At 45.8% G+C, this 13,117-nt stretch overlaps 1 protein-coding gene across 4 annotated transcripts in view; it reads left to right on the plus strand.

Moving 5' to 3' along the window:
- The window catches only part of Lifr (LIF receptor subunit alpha), a 69,481-nt gene that overhangs the window by 27,775 nt on the left and 28,589 nt on the right, over positions 1-13,117 (plus strand). For all 4 annotated transcript variants that reach the window (XM_021183148.2, XM_021183147.2, XM_021183149.2 and 1 more), the window contains exons 3-7: positions 960-1,071; positions 3,202-3,332; positions 8,296-8,459; positions 10,689-10,863; positions 12,810-13,064. In XM_021183148.2, coding sequence (XP_021038807.1) covers positions 960-1,071; positions 3,202-3,332; positions 8,296-8,459; positions 10,689-10,863; positions 12,810-13,064 — 837 coding nt within the window. The remainder of the gene's footprint in view (positions 1-959; positions 1,072-3,201; positions 3,333-8,295; positions 8,460-10,688; positions 10,864-12,809; positions 13,065-13,117) is intronic.

The raw sequence follows: 13,117 nt of genomic DNA on the forward strand, positions 1-13,117 counted from the left end.
ATGGTTGTGAGCCACCATGTGGTTGCTGGGATTTGAACTCTGGACCTTCGGAAGAGCAGTCGGGTGCTCTTACCCACTGAGCCATCTCACCAGCCCCAGGAATTTCATTGTAGACATATATAATGGCTCTGGTCTCTGGTCTTCAGAGTTCTTCACTTGGATCAGTTGCACTTTTATGCAGTGGTCACTGTCACAAAGAGAAGGTTCCTTGATGAGGGGTGAGGAGCAACACTTACCTGAGGGCACGAGGACAAATATTTAGAGTGCAGTTAGGGCTTATAGTGGCTTAGTGAAGTGGTAGGTGTAGATTCCCCTATGGTAGCCATGACTTGGGTAGCCCCAGGTAGTTGGTTAGATTTCCAGTGGCAGGCATGACTTCTCTCTCTCTTGTTGAGTGGGTCTGAAGACTAGAAAGCTGCTGGTTACTGCCAAGATAAGAGAGAGTGGGAGAAATAGTTATTCCCAGGGAGGAACCTACCAGTCGGTAACCAGGAACATCGGTCAGACCCGAAAACTACATGACAATAACAGTATGTGGACTACACAGGCTATAGTTTAAGTATTCAAGAATACATATGTATACATGTATATGCATGCACATACACACAAGCATATACGTGTGTAGACATATACACACATGTATGTGTACTAACAATTAACAACAATTGAAAAGAGAAAGTCCATGAATTTGAAAGAGAGCAAGGGAGTATACATGGGAATTTAAAGGGCAGAAAGAGAAAGTGATATGGCTGTATTATAATCTTAAGATATTAAAAAAAATATTTTTTAAAAACCCTCAAAAAGTAGGCAAAGCACCCGTGAAGTAGTATCTGATGACTGACACCTTTCTTCTTAGAGAGTGGCCCTCTGGAGGCCCAGGACTTGTCTCTCCACGGAGACCCGGAGAGCCACACGCATGCTCTGTATCATGTATGTATATGTTGCTTTTCCTTCTTTAGGGGTACAAGACTTGAAATGCACAACCAACAACATGCGAGTGTGGGACTGCACGTGGTCAGCTCCCCTCGGGGTCAGCCCTGGAACTGTTAAAGATATTTGCATTAAAGACAGGTAAGGGCATTCTGGGGTGCATCCAAAACTGAACCCGGAGCTTCTTCCCCGGCTACTTTTGAGTGGGACAATTTTGTTCCTAGATTTTAAAAGGACATTTGCATTTAATCTTCTTTCTCTTAAAAATTCCAAGTTTTACATTAGTCCAGACTCAATCTTCTAGGCAAAAGTGCTTCTCCTTTGCTGTGTGCAGTGTGAGGATGGAGAACCATTCACCATGTACTGGTCTGCGGGGGGAGGGGCTACTCCAAGCCATTGTCTGCCTTTATCAGGTTGAAGTCCGTGTCTAATAGAACACGCCAGCAATACCAGCTCCACACACAGGTGTCAACTCTCAGGGAAGTGGTCCGGCTGTAGTCCAGGGCTGGCACAGTTGTCAATGAACCTGTCCTTGTCCTCAGGTTTCTCACTATGCGAGAGGAACTGCCCTTAAGTCTGCATCTGAAGAAGCAAGCAGGAAAAGGGAGGACGATTTTCTATTTAAAAGACTCATAAGACATCCCATAAAACACCTACACTGGCCAGACCTAGTCAGATGGCTAATAAGTCTGGCTCCTCTAGAGATAAGTTCTTCTAGGCGGGTGACAAAGCTCAGCAGGCTCCAAGTCCATGTTATTAAGTAGGAGGGTCACTGTGCCTTGGGTGGTAGAGGAAGCTCAAATAGCCTTGAGTGGGCTTGACACATAGCTTCGTAGAGTGGAGGCCTACACAGTGTCCTTCGCTTTTCCCAAATCCCGGCAGGACAGTGAATTACTTAGCAAAGGCCCACAGGTTTATCAAGCTTATCTCCAAGTCCCAGTTTACAGCCCAGTGGTCCCAATATAAAAGGACACAGCATGTTTAAACAGAGCCAGATATGCCCTTTCTTTGTATATTTACCAAGCACCACTGCAGACACCAGGGTGGCTTGTCAACGCGCTATGACAGGTTAGGGTCTGTTGCAGAAACAGCCTTCAGACCTTTATATTTTGCTCATGAAAATGAAGGGCTGGCTATGTTCTGGTGTCAGCTGGGGTTTCCACTTTGAGCCTCTTCTTATTATGAGGTCATTGGTAGGGGACAAAAAAGGATATAGCCTATGTTGGCCTTTAGAACTTTCTTCATCAAGTAGGAAACTGACTTGGCTTCATATTTTTCTGGCCACATAATGTCACCTGGCCATTCCTTGTTTTCAGAGGGACAGAAGACAGTCTTACCTTGAGTCCAAGGGAGGAGATCCTAGAACTTTGGGTAAATGGTTTGGATGCTGACTGTGGCACGTGGGGGAGAAACTTAGTCCTGCTCACCGAGGGCTCACGACAGATAGCAGCAGTCCTGTGGGTGGCTTGCTGGCCGAAGTGAAGGGGACTTAGAAAGGAGAAGAAACCGTGGACTGTGTCAGAAGGCACATGCGTAACTTGCTTTGTAGAAAGCGAGCAGGAGTTTGTACCAGGATAAACTGAGGAAAATGCTGTGATTTGGAGAATTCTAATGGTCTCCGGTTAATAAGGTTAAAGAAGCGAGCCTAGAGGATCAAGTCCAAAGGCCTAAGTGAATGAAGAGAGAGAGGCTTGTGCTCGGGGTGCAGGAGGCCTGGAAAGTTCTTATTAGTAAAAACACGAGGGTGAATATGCTCCATAGAGATACAAAGGGCCGTGAAACCTGAGAGAGAAAGCAGTGGTTATCTGTGAGACTCAGGGGATCAGAAACCTTCCACATCCGCGTGAAGGGGTCTTATTGAAGTTAATTGTGAGCCCAGTGGGTAAGAAGAGAGGGTGTGTGCACACTGACCACTGTGTCCTGTTTCACTTCTGCCGTGGCCTCTGTTGGGCCCTGCTTCCACTACGAGGCACTAGGCAGTGGTTCCTTCATGTTCTGTGCTGAAGGGGACAGTGTGCGTGGAGCAGAGCTCTGGCAAGGTTGAGGTGGGATTTGAACAGCGAGCCACGCCTGCTTGCTCTGTGCCTTCTGGCAGGCGGGACACTCTTCCTCATATTGCCATTAAGTCCTCTTTGTTGTAGCATACAGTACATGCAACCCAACATCACACAAAAGCATAGGGCACTCTCTAGTGCTTGTAATGTTAATCAGGCTTTTATAGCAGGGCGCTATTTTTATCTGCCATTTAAAGTTCCCTGTCTTTCATTACAGGTTCCATTCTTGTCACCGATTAGAGACAACAAATGTTAAAATTCCAGCTCTTTCACCTGGTGATCACGAAGTCACAATAAATTATCTAAATGGCTTTCAGAGTAAATTCACGTTGAATGAAAAAGATGTCTGTAAGTACTTAAAAGAAAATTCGGTTCTATTTGTTATCATCTTCAGCATTTGCTTTTCTCTCTGGCCACAGGACCTTGCCATGTAGCCTCAGGCTAAACTTGAACTTGTGATTTTCAGCCTCAGGCCCCAAGGATTGGGCTCAGAGTTATGTGTCACTACACCAGTTGGAAATTAATCTTAAATGAACAAAGTCTCTGTTGATACTGTGGTGCTGGGTCTCTGGCTCAAACTTACAACTCGTTGAATTTTGTTTCCGTTACTGCTGCTGTTCACATGGCGGGCGTCCTTGCTAAGGAAAGTGTATGTATCCTCCAGTCAGAGTAGAGAAAATGGAGGCCCTTCCCTCTCTCTGTCCTACGCTAGCTGCCGTAGCCTCGATGCCTAAACGTGCCCCATCATGCCTCTGGTATACTTTGTTCTAGGAGTGTAGTCGCTGACCACCCCAGAGGTGACCCTGCCCCACGGTCCACTCACACTTGCACATCGTCCTTTGTGGCAAGTTCCCTCAGTTGAGGTCATAGTCCATCCATTGTGTAGTTTGGCGCTTACCACATGTCTACGTTACAGGAAGTGTGTTCTGTGAGGGAAAGGAGGGAAGGGACAGGGACCTTGTGTTCTGTACTGTGCATAAGCAATTGCCAAGGCGCTCTACACCAGCACCTAGGGACACTGGCCGCCAGTACAGAGGAAGGGCAGAGGTGGCTCAGGCACACAGACGAGAACTTGAACTTCACAGGTTTCTCTCACGGCAGCAAAGAGGTCAGAGCTTTTCAGCACTGAGAGGTTGGAGTCATAGTGACAGGGTGAGCTGGGTAAAGTTACTGATTTTTTTAGACCAGGGGATGAACATACAGCCAACTCTGATTTGTTCACTTCTGTGAAGTGTATGTGTTGGACTAGATCTAGTCAGTCACAGGCTTTCCTGGGTGCCAGCTGAGTGAGGTAAAGCGCTCGCTCGCTCGCCCGGACAATTGGAGCTCAGTCGCCAGAGCTCACACATAGGTGGAAGGGGAGAGCAGATCCCACAGGCTGCCCTGCACACATGTGGGGGTGGGGTGGGGTGGGGGTGCTGTGCTGGCTGAGCCATTTTGTCAATATAAATTCCTTTCTATCTGGAAAGTTCTGAGTTTCTAAAGAACAGGTTAAATCAGCCCCTTGATGTCTGTTTTAGACAGCAAGCAATTCGTGGGCCTCTGGGCAGCTTACTTTACCATTAGGAAGAGAAGGGAAAGGAAGGTGGGGTTTTGTCTCTTCCTCCCCTTTTTTATTTTTAATTTTTTTGGGGGGGGGGTTGTCTTGTAAATCCTTTCGTTTGTAATCATGACCTTCATTGTCTCTCAGTAAAAATAGGGACAGTGACCCATCTGCTAAAGAGTAAATTATGTGGATTTCTTAGAGAAGGGAACATCTTCTGTCTTTCTTCCTTTCTCTCTCTCTCTCTCTATCTTTCTATCTCTCAATCTCAATCTCTCTTTCTTCCTTTCTTCTTTTCCTTTGATATATATATATATATATATATATATATATATGTTTTATTTGAAAATACATACAGCTGGGTGTGGTGGTGCACGCCTTTAATCCCAGCACTTGGGAGGCAGAGGCAGGAGGATTTCTGAGTTTGAGGTCAGCCTGGTCTACAGAGTGAGTTCCAGGACAGCCAGGGCTACACAGAGAAACCCTGTCTCAAAAAAACCAAAAAAAAAAAAAAAAACATACAATGATGAAAATCACATATTTTGATCACATCCTTTCTGTCCCCTAAATCCTCCCAGATCCCCACTTCCCTACTTAGTCAAATTCATGTGAACAATCAATCAAACAAACAATCAGGAAAAAATAAGAAAAAGAAAATCAAGACAAAAACAACAACAACAAAAATAACCCCCACAAAAACCAAAAACAAACCAAAAAAGCAGAACGAAAGAAAGCACACACAAACCCTTGGAGTCCTCTCTGTTTTGGGTGGCTGCTCCCAGGCTTGGGCCTGCCCTGGGCTTTGGTTGATTTGCCCAGTGACTCTCCACTGGAGGACACCGATTTCCCCTTTCTTATCAAGCATCAATTGCAAATAGCTTTTTTTTTTTTTTTTGAGTTTAGGGAGGGACTTTGTGTCCACTTCCCCTTCTCAGGACTGGGATTGTGTCTGGTTTGAACCTGTGCAGGTCCCGTGCATGCCGCCATGGCCTCTGTGTTCACCTCGGTCAGGTTGTGTCTGGAGGACAGTGTTCCTTCCTTCCCATCAGGTCAGGCCAACACCCCGGGTTCTTACCATCTTTCCACCTCTTCTTTTACATAGATCCTCGTGGGGAGGGGTTTGATGGAGACAGCACATTTAATGACTGAGTGCTCTAAACTGCCTCACTCTCTGCACATTGTTCAGTTGTGGGTCTCTGTGTTAATTACTGTCTATACCGCAAGAGTAGACTTCTGATGAGCATCAGGCAGTGCTCTGATCTGTGGGCATAGGAATATATCGTTAGAGTCATCTTACTGCTATGATCCTCTAGTAGTAGAACAGTAGTAGTAGGTTTTCCCTAGGGCCCATGACTTACTAGTCTCGGGCTCTTGGCTACTCTAGCATGTCACATAAGGTTCCATCTCATTGGGTAAGCCTTAAAAATCCAATCAGAGTAGAGTCGGTTATAGTCATTCCACTGTCACACCAGTCTACTGCAGGCAGGTTGCTGGGCTTGTGTTTGGAAATTTATGATTACTTCCCCCTCCAGTAGTGTGCAAGCGTATCCTGTTAGTCAGTGGGGATGGAGGTTCTAGTTGAGTACAGCTCAATTTCTCCATGTTCAATTGCATATGGAAGTTGTGTCTTCAGCAAATAGGGCTTTACCATTAAGTTATGGAGGATAACCAGTAGAATTGGCGATCATCTGTGATATTTGCGGGTGGTGGTGGTGGTGTGGCACTTCTTTGGCCAATGACTCAAATAAGATATAACCCATTTCCTGGCATTTGGAGGTGTTACTTGTTGGCACACTATGTCCTGTTGGGACATTGTCTCGCCCTTTGTATGGTAACTCCATTCATTTAAATTCCATTCATATGTGTATGCATTTTAGAGAGCTCCTACAGTAGTAGGTCTCTATATGGCTTATCAAAATGTCCCCAGTGTTAGTGTTAGGAGGGAAGCATCCCTAACAGGTTAGCATTGCTGCAGGATGCCTATGGCATCATGTGTAAGTCACTGTGCTTTGATGTCATGAATCACAGCCTTGGATGCCGCTAGCTCTGTCCTGGTTGTGCTGGCGCCTGGACCAGCTCTCTCCTGGCACCAGGTTCACTTTGTGCTTCTCGCTTATCAGTGCTTTCACATGCAGCTTCCACGTCAGCGGTCGCTCTCTGCGAAGCACGCATGCTCCGTGACATGTTACTGACTTGGTTCTGTAGCTCACACTTTATATCCACACATTCCAGGTCATGCGCAGCTCTAACTATTAAATCTAGTATAAAATCAAATCTAGTATAAAACGCTGGGTTCAGCAAATGATTAGTAAAACCAAACTTTACAAGTTTATTTTTAGGTCCCAGGACTGTCAGGTGCTGATGGCTTATTTATTCTGCTTGTGTTTGACAGGCAGCTGACCTACCCCTAGACATTTATTTCCTCTTGCAGTTTCTCACTTACCATGGCTTTACTTAGTGGCCCCGGAACGTCATAAGAAGTGACTAGAAGAAAGAAAAGAAAAGGCACACCTTTGCATTTTCTCTAACTTATCTTCTCACGCCTATCATTGGAGAAAGAATCTGGCAGAATCTATGTCTGTTTGTGCCATGGGTGTTGACAAGGTCACACAAGCACCTTCTTTCCCATGAGGCTTTGATCGTGTGCCGTGGGCAGGGAGACGAGCAAACTTGAGCATCTCCTGTCCTGCTACCTCACGTCAGGTTACAGCTTTTCCCTCCACGCATGCCTGAATTCTCAAGCAAGGTTTATCCCTTATGTTCTATAATTCAGTGTCAGAGCCACAGCTGTAAGGCCAGATGAGCCCTTCCTTCTCTGAGTTGTCAGAACCACGGTGTTTTAACACAGCAATAGCAAAGTAACCGAAAGGACCACACCCTCGTTCCTCTCTGTACTCTCCTCTCTTCTCCCTGAATGCTGTCTTATTTGGACTATTGGACACTTGCTGCTGCTCAGCATCATGGTCTTGGATACTGTACTGTAGCTGCGTGCCGGCTGCGGGGCCAGCCTTTGTAGGCCTTCAGAGTTAGCCGTTGGCTTTGGCACTCAGGACCAGACTCAATAGAACAGTCTCTGTTGTTTAATGACACCCACAGCTTGGAGCAGCTCTTTGAATTCTGTAAGTGGGGGGCGTCCCCACATGTGAGGGGCTCTGCTCCTGGAAGACACATGAGCGGCCGTGAGAGTACGGAAGCTCTTTTCCCAGCTGTCAGTGTTCTTAGGCTCTGGCCGCCACCACCCAAGCAAGCTCCTTGGCTGCTTCCTTTCAGGTCCCCAGCTAGGAAACCCTGGTATTGTGGAAACCCCACTGCTGCCTGCAGTAGGAAATGTGTCACATATTTGAAACAGCCAGCTGACAGTTTTCTCAGGTTTGTCCCTTTAATTAACTGGAGCTGCCTGTACAAATAAAAACCTTGCCGGGCAGTGGTGGCACACGCCTTTAATCCCAGCACTTGGGAGGCAGAGGCAGGTGGATTTCCGAGTTCGAGGCCAGCCTGGTCTACAGAGTGAGTTCCAGGACAGCCAGGGCTATACAGAGAAACCGTGTCTTGGGAAAAAAAAAACAAAACAAAACAAAAAACAAAAAAAACCCCTCTATCTCTTCCTTTTTTTTTCCCCAGTGACATGGTTTTCTCAACGGTTTATTATCATGCCACATTATTACATTATTTATTTATGGAGTGTAGAAGTTATTGATAAATTGAAGAACATACTGTGAAAAATATATTATTTAACTAAATGTCTTCGCCTTTCTTTTCTGTTTTAAGCTTTAATTCCAGAGACTCCTGAGATCTTGGGCTTGTCTGCTGACTTCTTCACCTCCTCGTTACTACTGAAGTGGAACGACAGAGGGTCTGCTCTGCCTTACCCCTCCAATGCCACCTGGGAGATTAAGGTTCTACAGAATCCGAGGACGGAACCAGTAGCACTCGTAAGTTTGAGCAAAAATGTATTTCCCTGTGATACAAGGAAACCTTGCAGCTTTTAAAGCTTTTGAGGGGGCATCCATGAGTTTAGGGATTATCAAAGAAATGGATTGTGTATCCTTGGGGGTTCTTTAAGAGCCCAATAATGTGACTTAAAAATCACTCTCAGGCTGATGGGGTAGCCACACAAGCCTGGCTGCCCGAGTTTGATCCTGGAACCCTGGTGGGAGGAGAGAACGAGTTCTGAAAGTTCTCTTCTGACCTCTGTGTGCACTGTGGCATGTGCTTCCCCCCCCCAGAGACAATGACAGAAAAATTAGCAATAATAAAAAGATCACTCATGTTATACTAATTCATAAGTTTAAGAAATTAAGGGGAAAGCTATTCCCTGATTCTCCCCTTTGGATATAGTAAATGCCCAGCCTTTCTTTAAGCATGCTCTTACAATAAAAAAGTTTATTTTTGGTTTATTTTATTCAATCTGTAACTTTTTTGTCCATTACTGTACATCAAATGAATATTTCAAACAAGTTTAACAATAACAACAATAATAATAATAAAATAATAATAGAGAAGCCAGTAATCTTTAATTTAGCAGTCTGAAATAGCATTGTTCCATACAGTACTTCTCTCCCTCTCCCCATTCAGTAAGTAGCCCCTTGGATTTCTGTAACTTACACTTGCTTTCCATTAGCTCTAAGACGTGAGGAGCAGGTATGGAAAGTTGGACAGGGGGCATGTGGACACCGGGACAAGATGAATGCTAGGCAGTGGTGTTTCATGTAAGGTGCAGACCATGCACAGCCATGAGAAATGTTCCACAGAGCTGAAGGTAGACACAGGGAACCCCTGAACTGCCCTGAAGTGTGCACTCACACATGCACACACACACACACACACACACACACACACCCCTTCCCACTTGTCTCTGCTTGGGAACAAGCTTGCATTTGTGTATGGAGACAGGGCCTCACTGTAGCGTGCAGCACCACTCCGGCCGGCCTTCCCAGGGCTAGGATTGCGCTACATTTAACTCCTTCAGATCATTCCTGCTGTCCCCATCTCCATTCCCCAGGCAGCAGGCCCACACTGCTGTTCCTTTAGAGTTCCCGGGCAGGGGTTTATTAACTGCCCAGTGGAAGATGGAAGCCCTTTCCTCTTTCCTAACCCACTCTGTCTCGGGCTCTCTGGTTCCCCACTCCCTTCCTCTCTTCATTCTCATCCAAGTTTCCTAACTTCTTCAAATGTAGTCGCACTAGCACCGAGTAATATTCCTAATATTAGCTTCAACCTCATCTTTTTACGGAGCTTCTTATTTATGCCTTATTAAGTTCCATTTCTGCATTTAATTAATCCAAGACTAATTTCTCTCTAGGCCAAATGAATCCATTATATTAGGTATTTTTTTCTGTTTACCTTTGTGTGTGGCCCTGAGGCTGACCCTCCTCCATAGGCATAGATGGCAGAGTAGTAAATTGCTGAGAGATTCTAACTTTACCTATCAGAAGCTTAACAAGCCTGCTCCCACCCAGAAGATGGCGGCAAGTAGAAGCCTCCTCTCTTACTTCTGGAAGCGTGAGAGGCCAGCGTTGGGAGCAGGGCACAGCGTGCCTTGGGCAGGGTTGCTAGTTTAACTAGATATAGCTTACACATTGGAAAGTTTTATGGGGTTTTGAAGGGGATCCTCTGTTCCTTAATTGTGTGGATATAGCTTCACCCATACTGCTGAACTCCGAGTGGCTCATTATAGTCTAATCTGGCATCCTCAAAACTTGTTTGATTTCTTTGATCCCCCTGACCCCCTGTTTCCCATCTGCCCTTGCTTTGTTTTCTTTCTGTCTGCTCCTTCTCTTTGCTTTACTTCTTTAAGATATGGATGCCCTGGTTTTTTGTCCCCATGAGAATATGGAAATCATTGCTATAGCAGTGTATCCTCTTAGTTGTTTCATTGACTGCTTTGATGAGTATCAACCCCTGTAAGGGGATGGAAGGTAATCCCATAGGACCAAATGTTGACAAGGGCACATAGCCGGGTAGTGATCATGTTGGTCTCACTTCCTCGTTACACTGTGTAGAAACAGATTGTTGTACAGTGGTGCGGATCATTTTCCTTTATAGCGTTACCCACCCAGGGGCTGATCTAACATATTCCGTGAGGCCTTTCTGTCCCTTTACCCTGGAGAAAGGCAGGACATTAGCATTATTTGGAAGCATAATTTTGTGTTTGTTTTTAGGTGTCACTCAACGCAATGCTGAGTGGTAAAGATACAGTTCAGCACTGGAACTGGACCTCAGACCTGCCCTTGCAATGTGCCACTCACTCGGTGAGCATTCGATGGCACATTGACTCTCCTCACTTCTCCGGTCATAAAGAGTGGAGTGACTGGAGCCCGCTGAAGAACATCTCCTGTAAGCTTACTTTTACAGACTCTTGGTTCACATGGGCTAGATTGCTTAAGAGTAAGGGTTGGTATATATATGCCCTTAGTGTTTTTGAATCCAGGTAGCTATCTTCCAAAGTGACCACCCCAGAACTGTGGATTAAAGAAATCTGAGACCCGCTCTAGAAGGCTGGGCTGAAAATCATGTGTCTATTAAGTGCAACTCCTCTAACAGAGAGATGTAAAATTCTGGCAGAGTGAACAGGGGCCCCCGGGTCATTAGAGTCAGTAAAATGAAGTCCAGAAACCATCCAGTGTTTATTACAGGTGGACAGTCTGTGGAGCAACATCAGATAAGGGGGGCCGGAAGCAGCTGGATAAATAAGGAGACTCTGGGGCAGTTGAGTAAGACACTGTAAATATAACCCAGGACAGCTGAGTTCAGACAGGAAGGGACGGGAGCAGCAGAATCTGAGTTGGGGACCAGGTGCTTGTGTCTCCCAACAGTGTCTGTCCCTTTGGTTGGCTGAGGGGTAGGGGTGAGAGGCTGTCCACAGAGATACAAAAGATAGGAACCAGTTGGTTGGGAAAGGACAGTTTCATCTTTAATACTCTGATCTGTAGGCAGTGAGGTTGAAAAGGTCATTCGGGCATCCAGAGACATGGGTGTAGCTGGGGAACGTCCCTTTGGGAATCACCAAGGTGTGTGTGATTGGAAAGCACTTACATCCCGAAGGCCAGAGTATCTTCGGGAAAGGGAATTGGGACGCATGAAGCGCTCCTGTCTACAGCACTACTGAAGGAAGGTCTAGCCTGAGGACTAAGAGTGGCCCAGAAAGTTCAGTGTGGTGGAACCCAAGAGAGGAGGGAGTTTGAAGAGGTGTTTGGATGATAAATCAGAAGGAGCCCTTGGATCAAACATGGGACCGGTGAGTCCCTTCAGTAGAATGGTGGAATTAGAAGCCAGATGTCAGGGACGAGTGAGGGATAAAGGGCACCAGAGGTCACTGTGTAAACACTAGATGTTAGGAGTGGAGCTGGGGTGCGTGACCTTGACCTGCAAGGGTATTGATTAAAGCAGCAGCTGTGAGCTAGAGTGTGGAGGGCTTCCCCACTTGTTTGCTGAAGAACATAGGAGAGTTTCAAAAGAATCAACGTGAAACTTTTGAAATTATCGAGTGATTCTGTGTGCATCTTCTGCATGTGTATATAAACCCTTAAAAATTAACCTGTGACCTTCAACAAACGGCCTTTGATCAGGCTCTGTCCCTGCCTAAGTAAATAAGGCTACAGTTTCACTTTGTATTTGTGTCATGCTCCTTTGAAACCCGAGTGTTGTGCCTTGCACTGGGGGCTGCATTAGTTCACAACATCTACATTTGCTTTGTAGATGTTGAACTGTTTTAAGCTCTCAAATGTGGTGGTTTATGCCAGCATGGAGCAGGGACAGGAGGATTACTGCGAGCTTTAGGCCAGCCTTGGCTCCATGGTGAAATCCAAGCCATTCTGCGTTACAGAAGAACGCCTTGTTTCAAGATAACAAAATTGAGGCACTCTGTTGGAAAAGTGCCCTCCACTCAGGCAGTTCTGTGGCCCCAAGATTGAATCCCCAGCATCTCTCTCAAAGCTGGGTATCGTGACATCGACAACCCTAAGTCTCTGAGGGTGGGTAGAGATCAGAGCTTCTACTTCTGTCTGGTCTAGCTAAATTAGCGAGATCCAGGTTCAGGGAGAGCCCCTATCTCAAAACATAGAGTGGAGCGACATTGAGAAAGACACCCCGTGTCAGCCTTTAGTCTCCATACACATACGCAAGCATGTTCACACATCACACACATAGAAAAATAAATACAAGAAGAAATAAGTAAATAAATGAAATAAAAATCATTCCAGGAGACAGAAAGGATGTTCTGAGGAGACAGATGTGAGTAAAAGATGTCCTAAGGGTTTGTGACTCCTCCTGTTTTTTTCTAGGGATTCGTAATACAGAGACTAATGTTTTCCCTCAAGACAAAGTGGTGCTCGCAGGCTCAAACATGACAATTTGTTGTATGAGTCCAACGAAAGTGCTTTCAGGACAGATTGGCAACACGTTTCGTCCTCTCATCCATCTGTACGGGGAAACCGTTGCGATCCATATCCTGAACATCCCCGTTTCTGAAAACAGCGGCACAAACATCATTTTCATCACAGATGACGATGTGTACGGAACAGTGGTCTTTGCAGGCTGTAAGTATGTCAGGTCAAATAGTTCCTCTCAGCCAGGATTGGTTCCTTTCCGA

This window comes from Mus caroli, chromosome 15, assembly GCF_900094665.2.
Source record: "Mus caroli chromosome 15, CAROLI_EIJ_v1.1, whole genome shotgun sequence".
In the NCBI taxonomy this organism is placed as follows: Eukaryota; Metazoa; Chordata; class Mammalia; order Rodentia; family Muridae; genus Mus; species Mus caroli.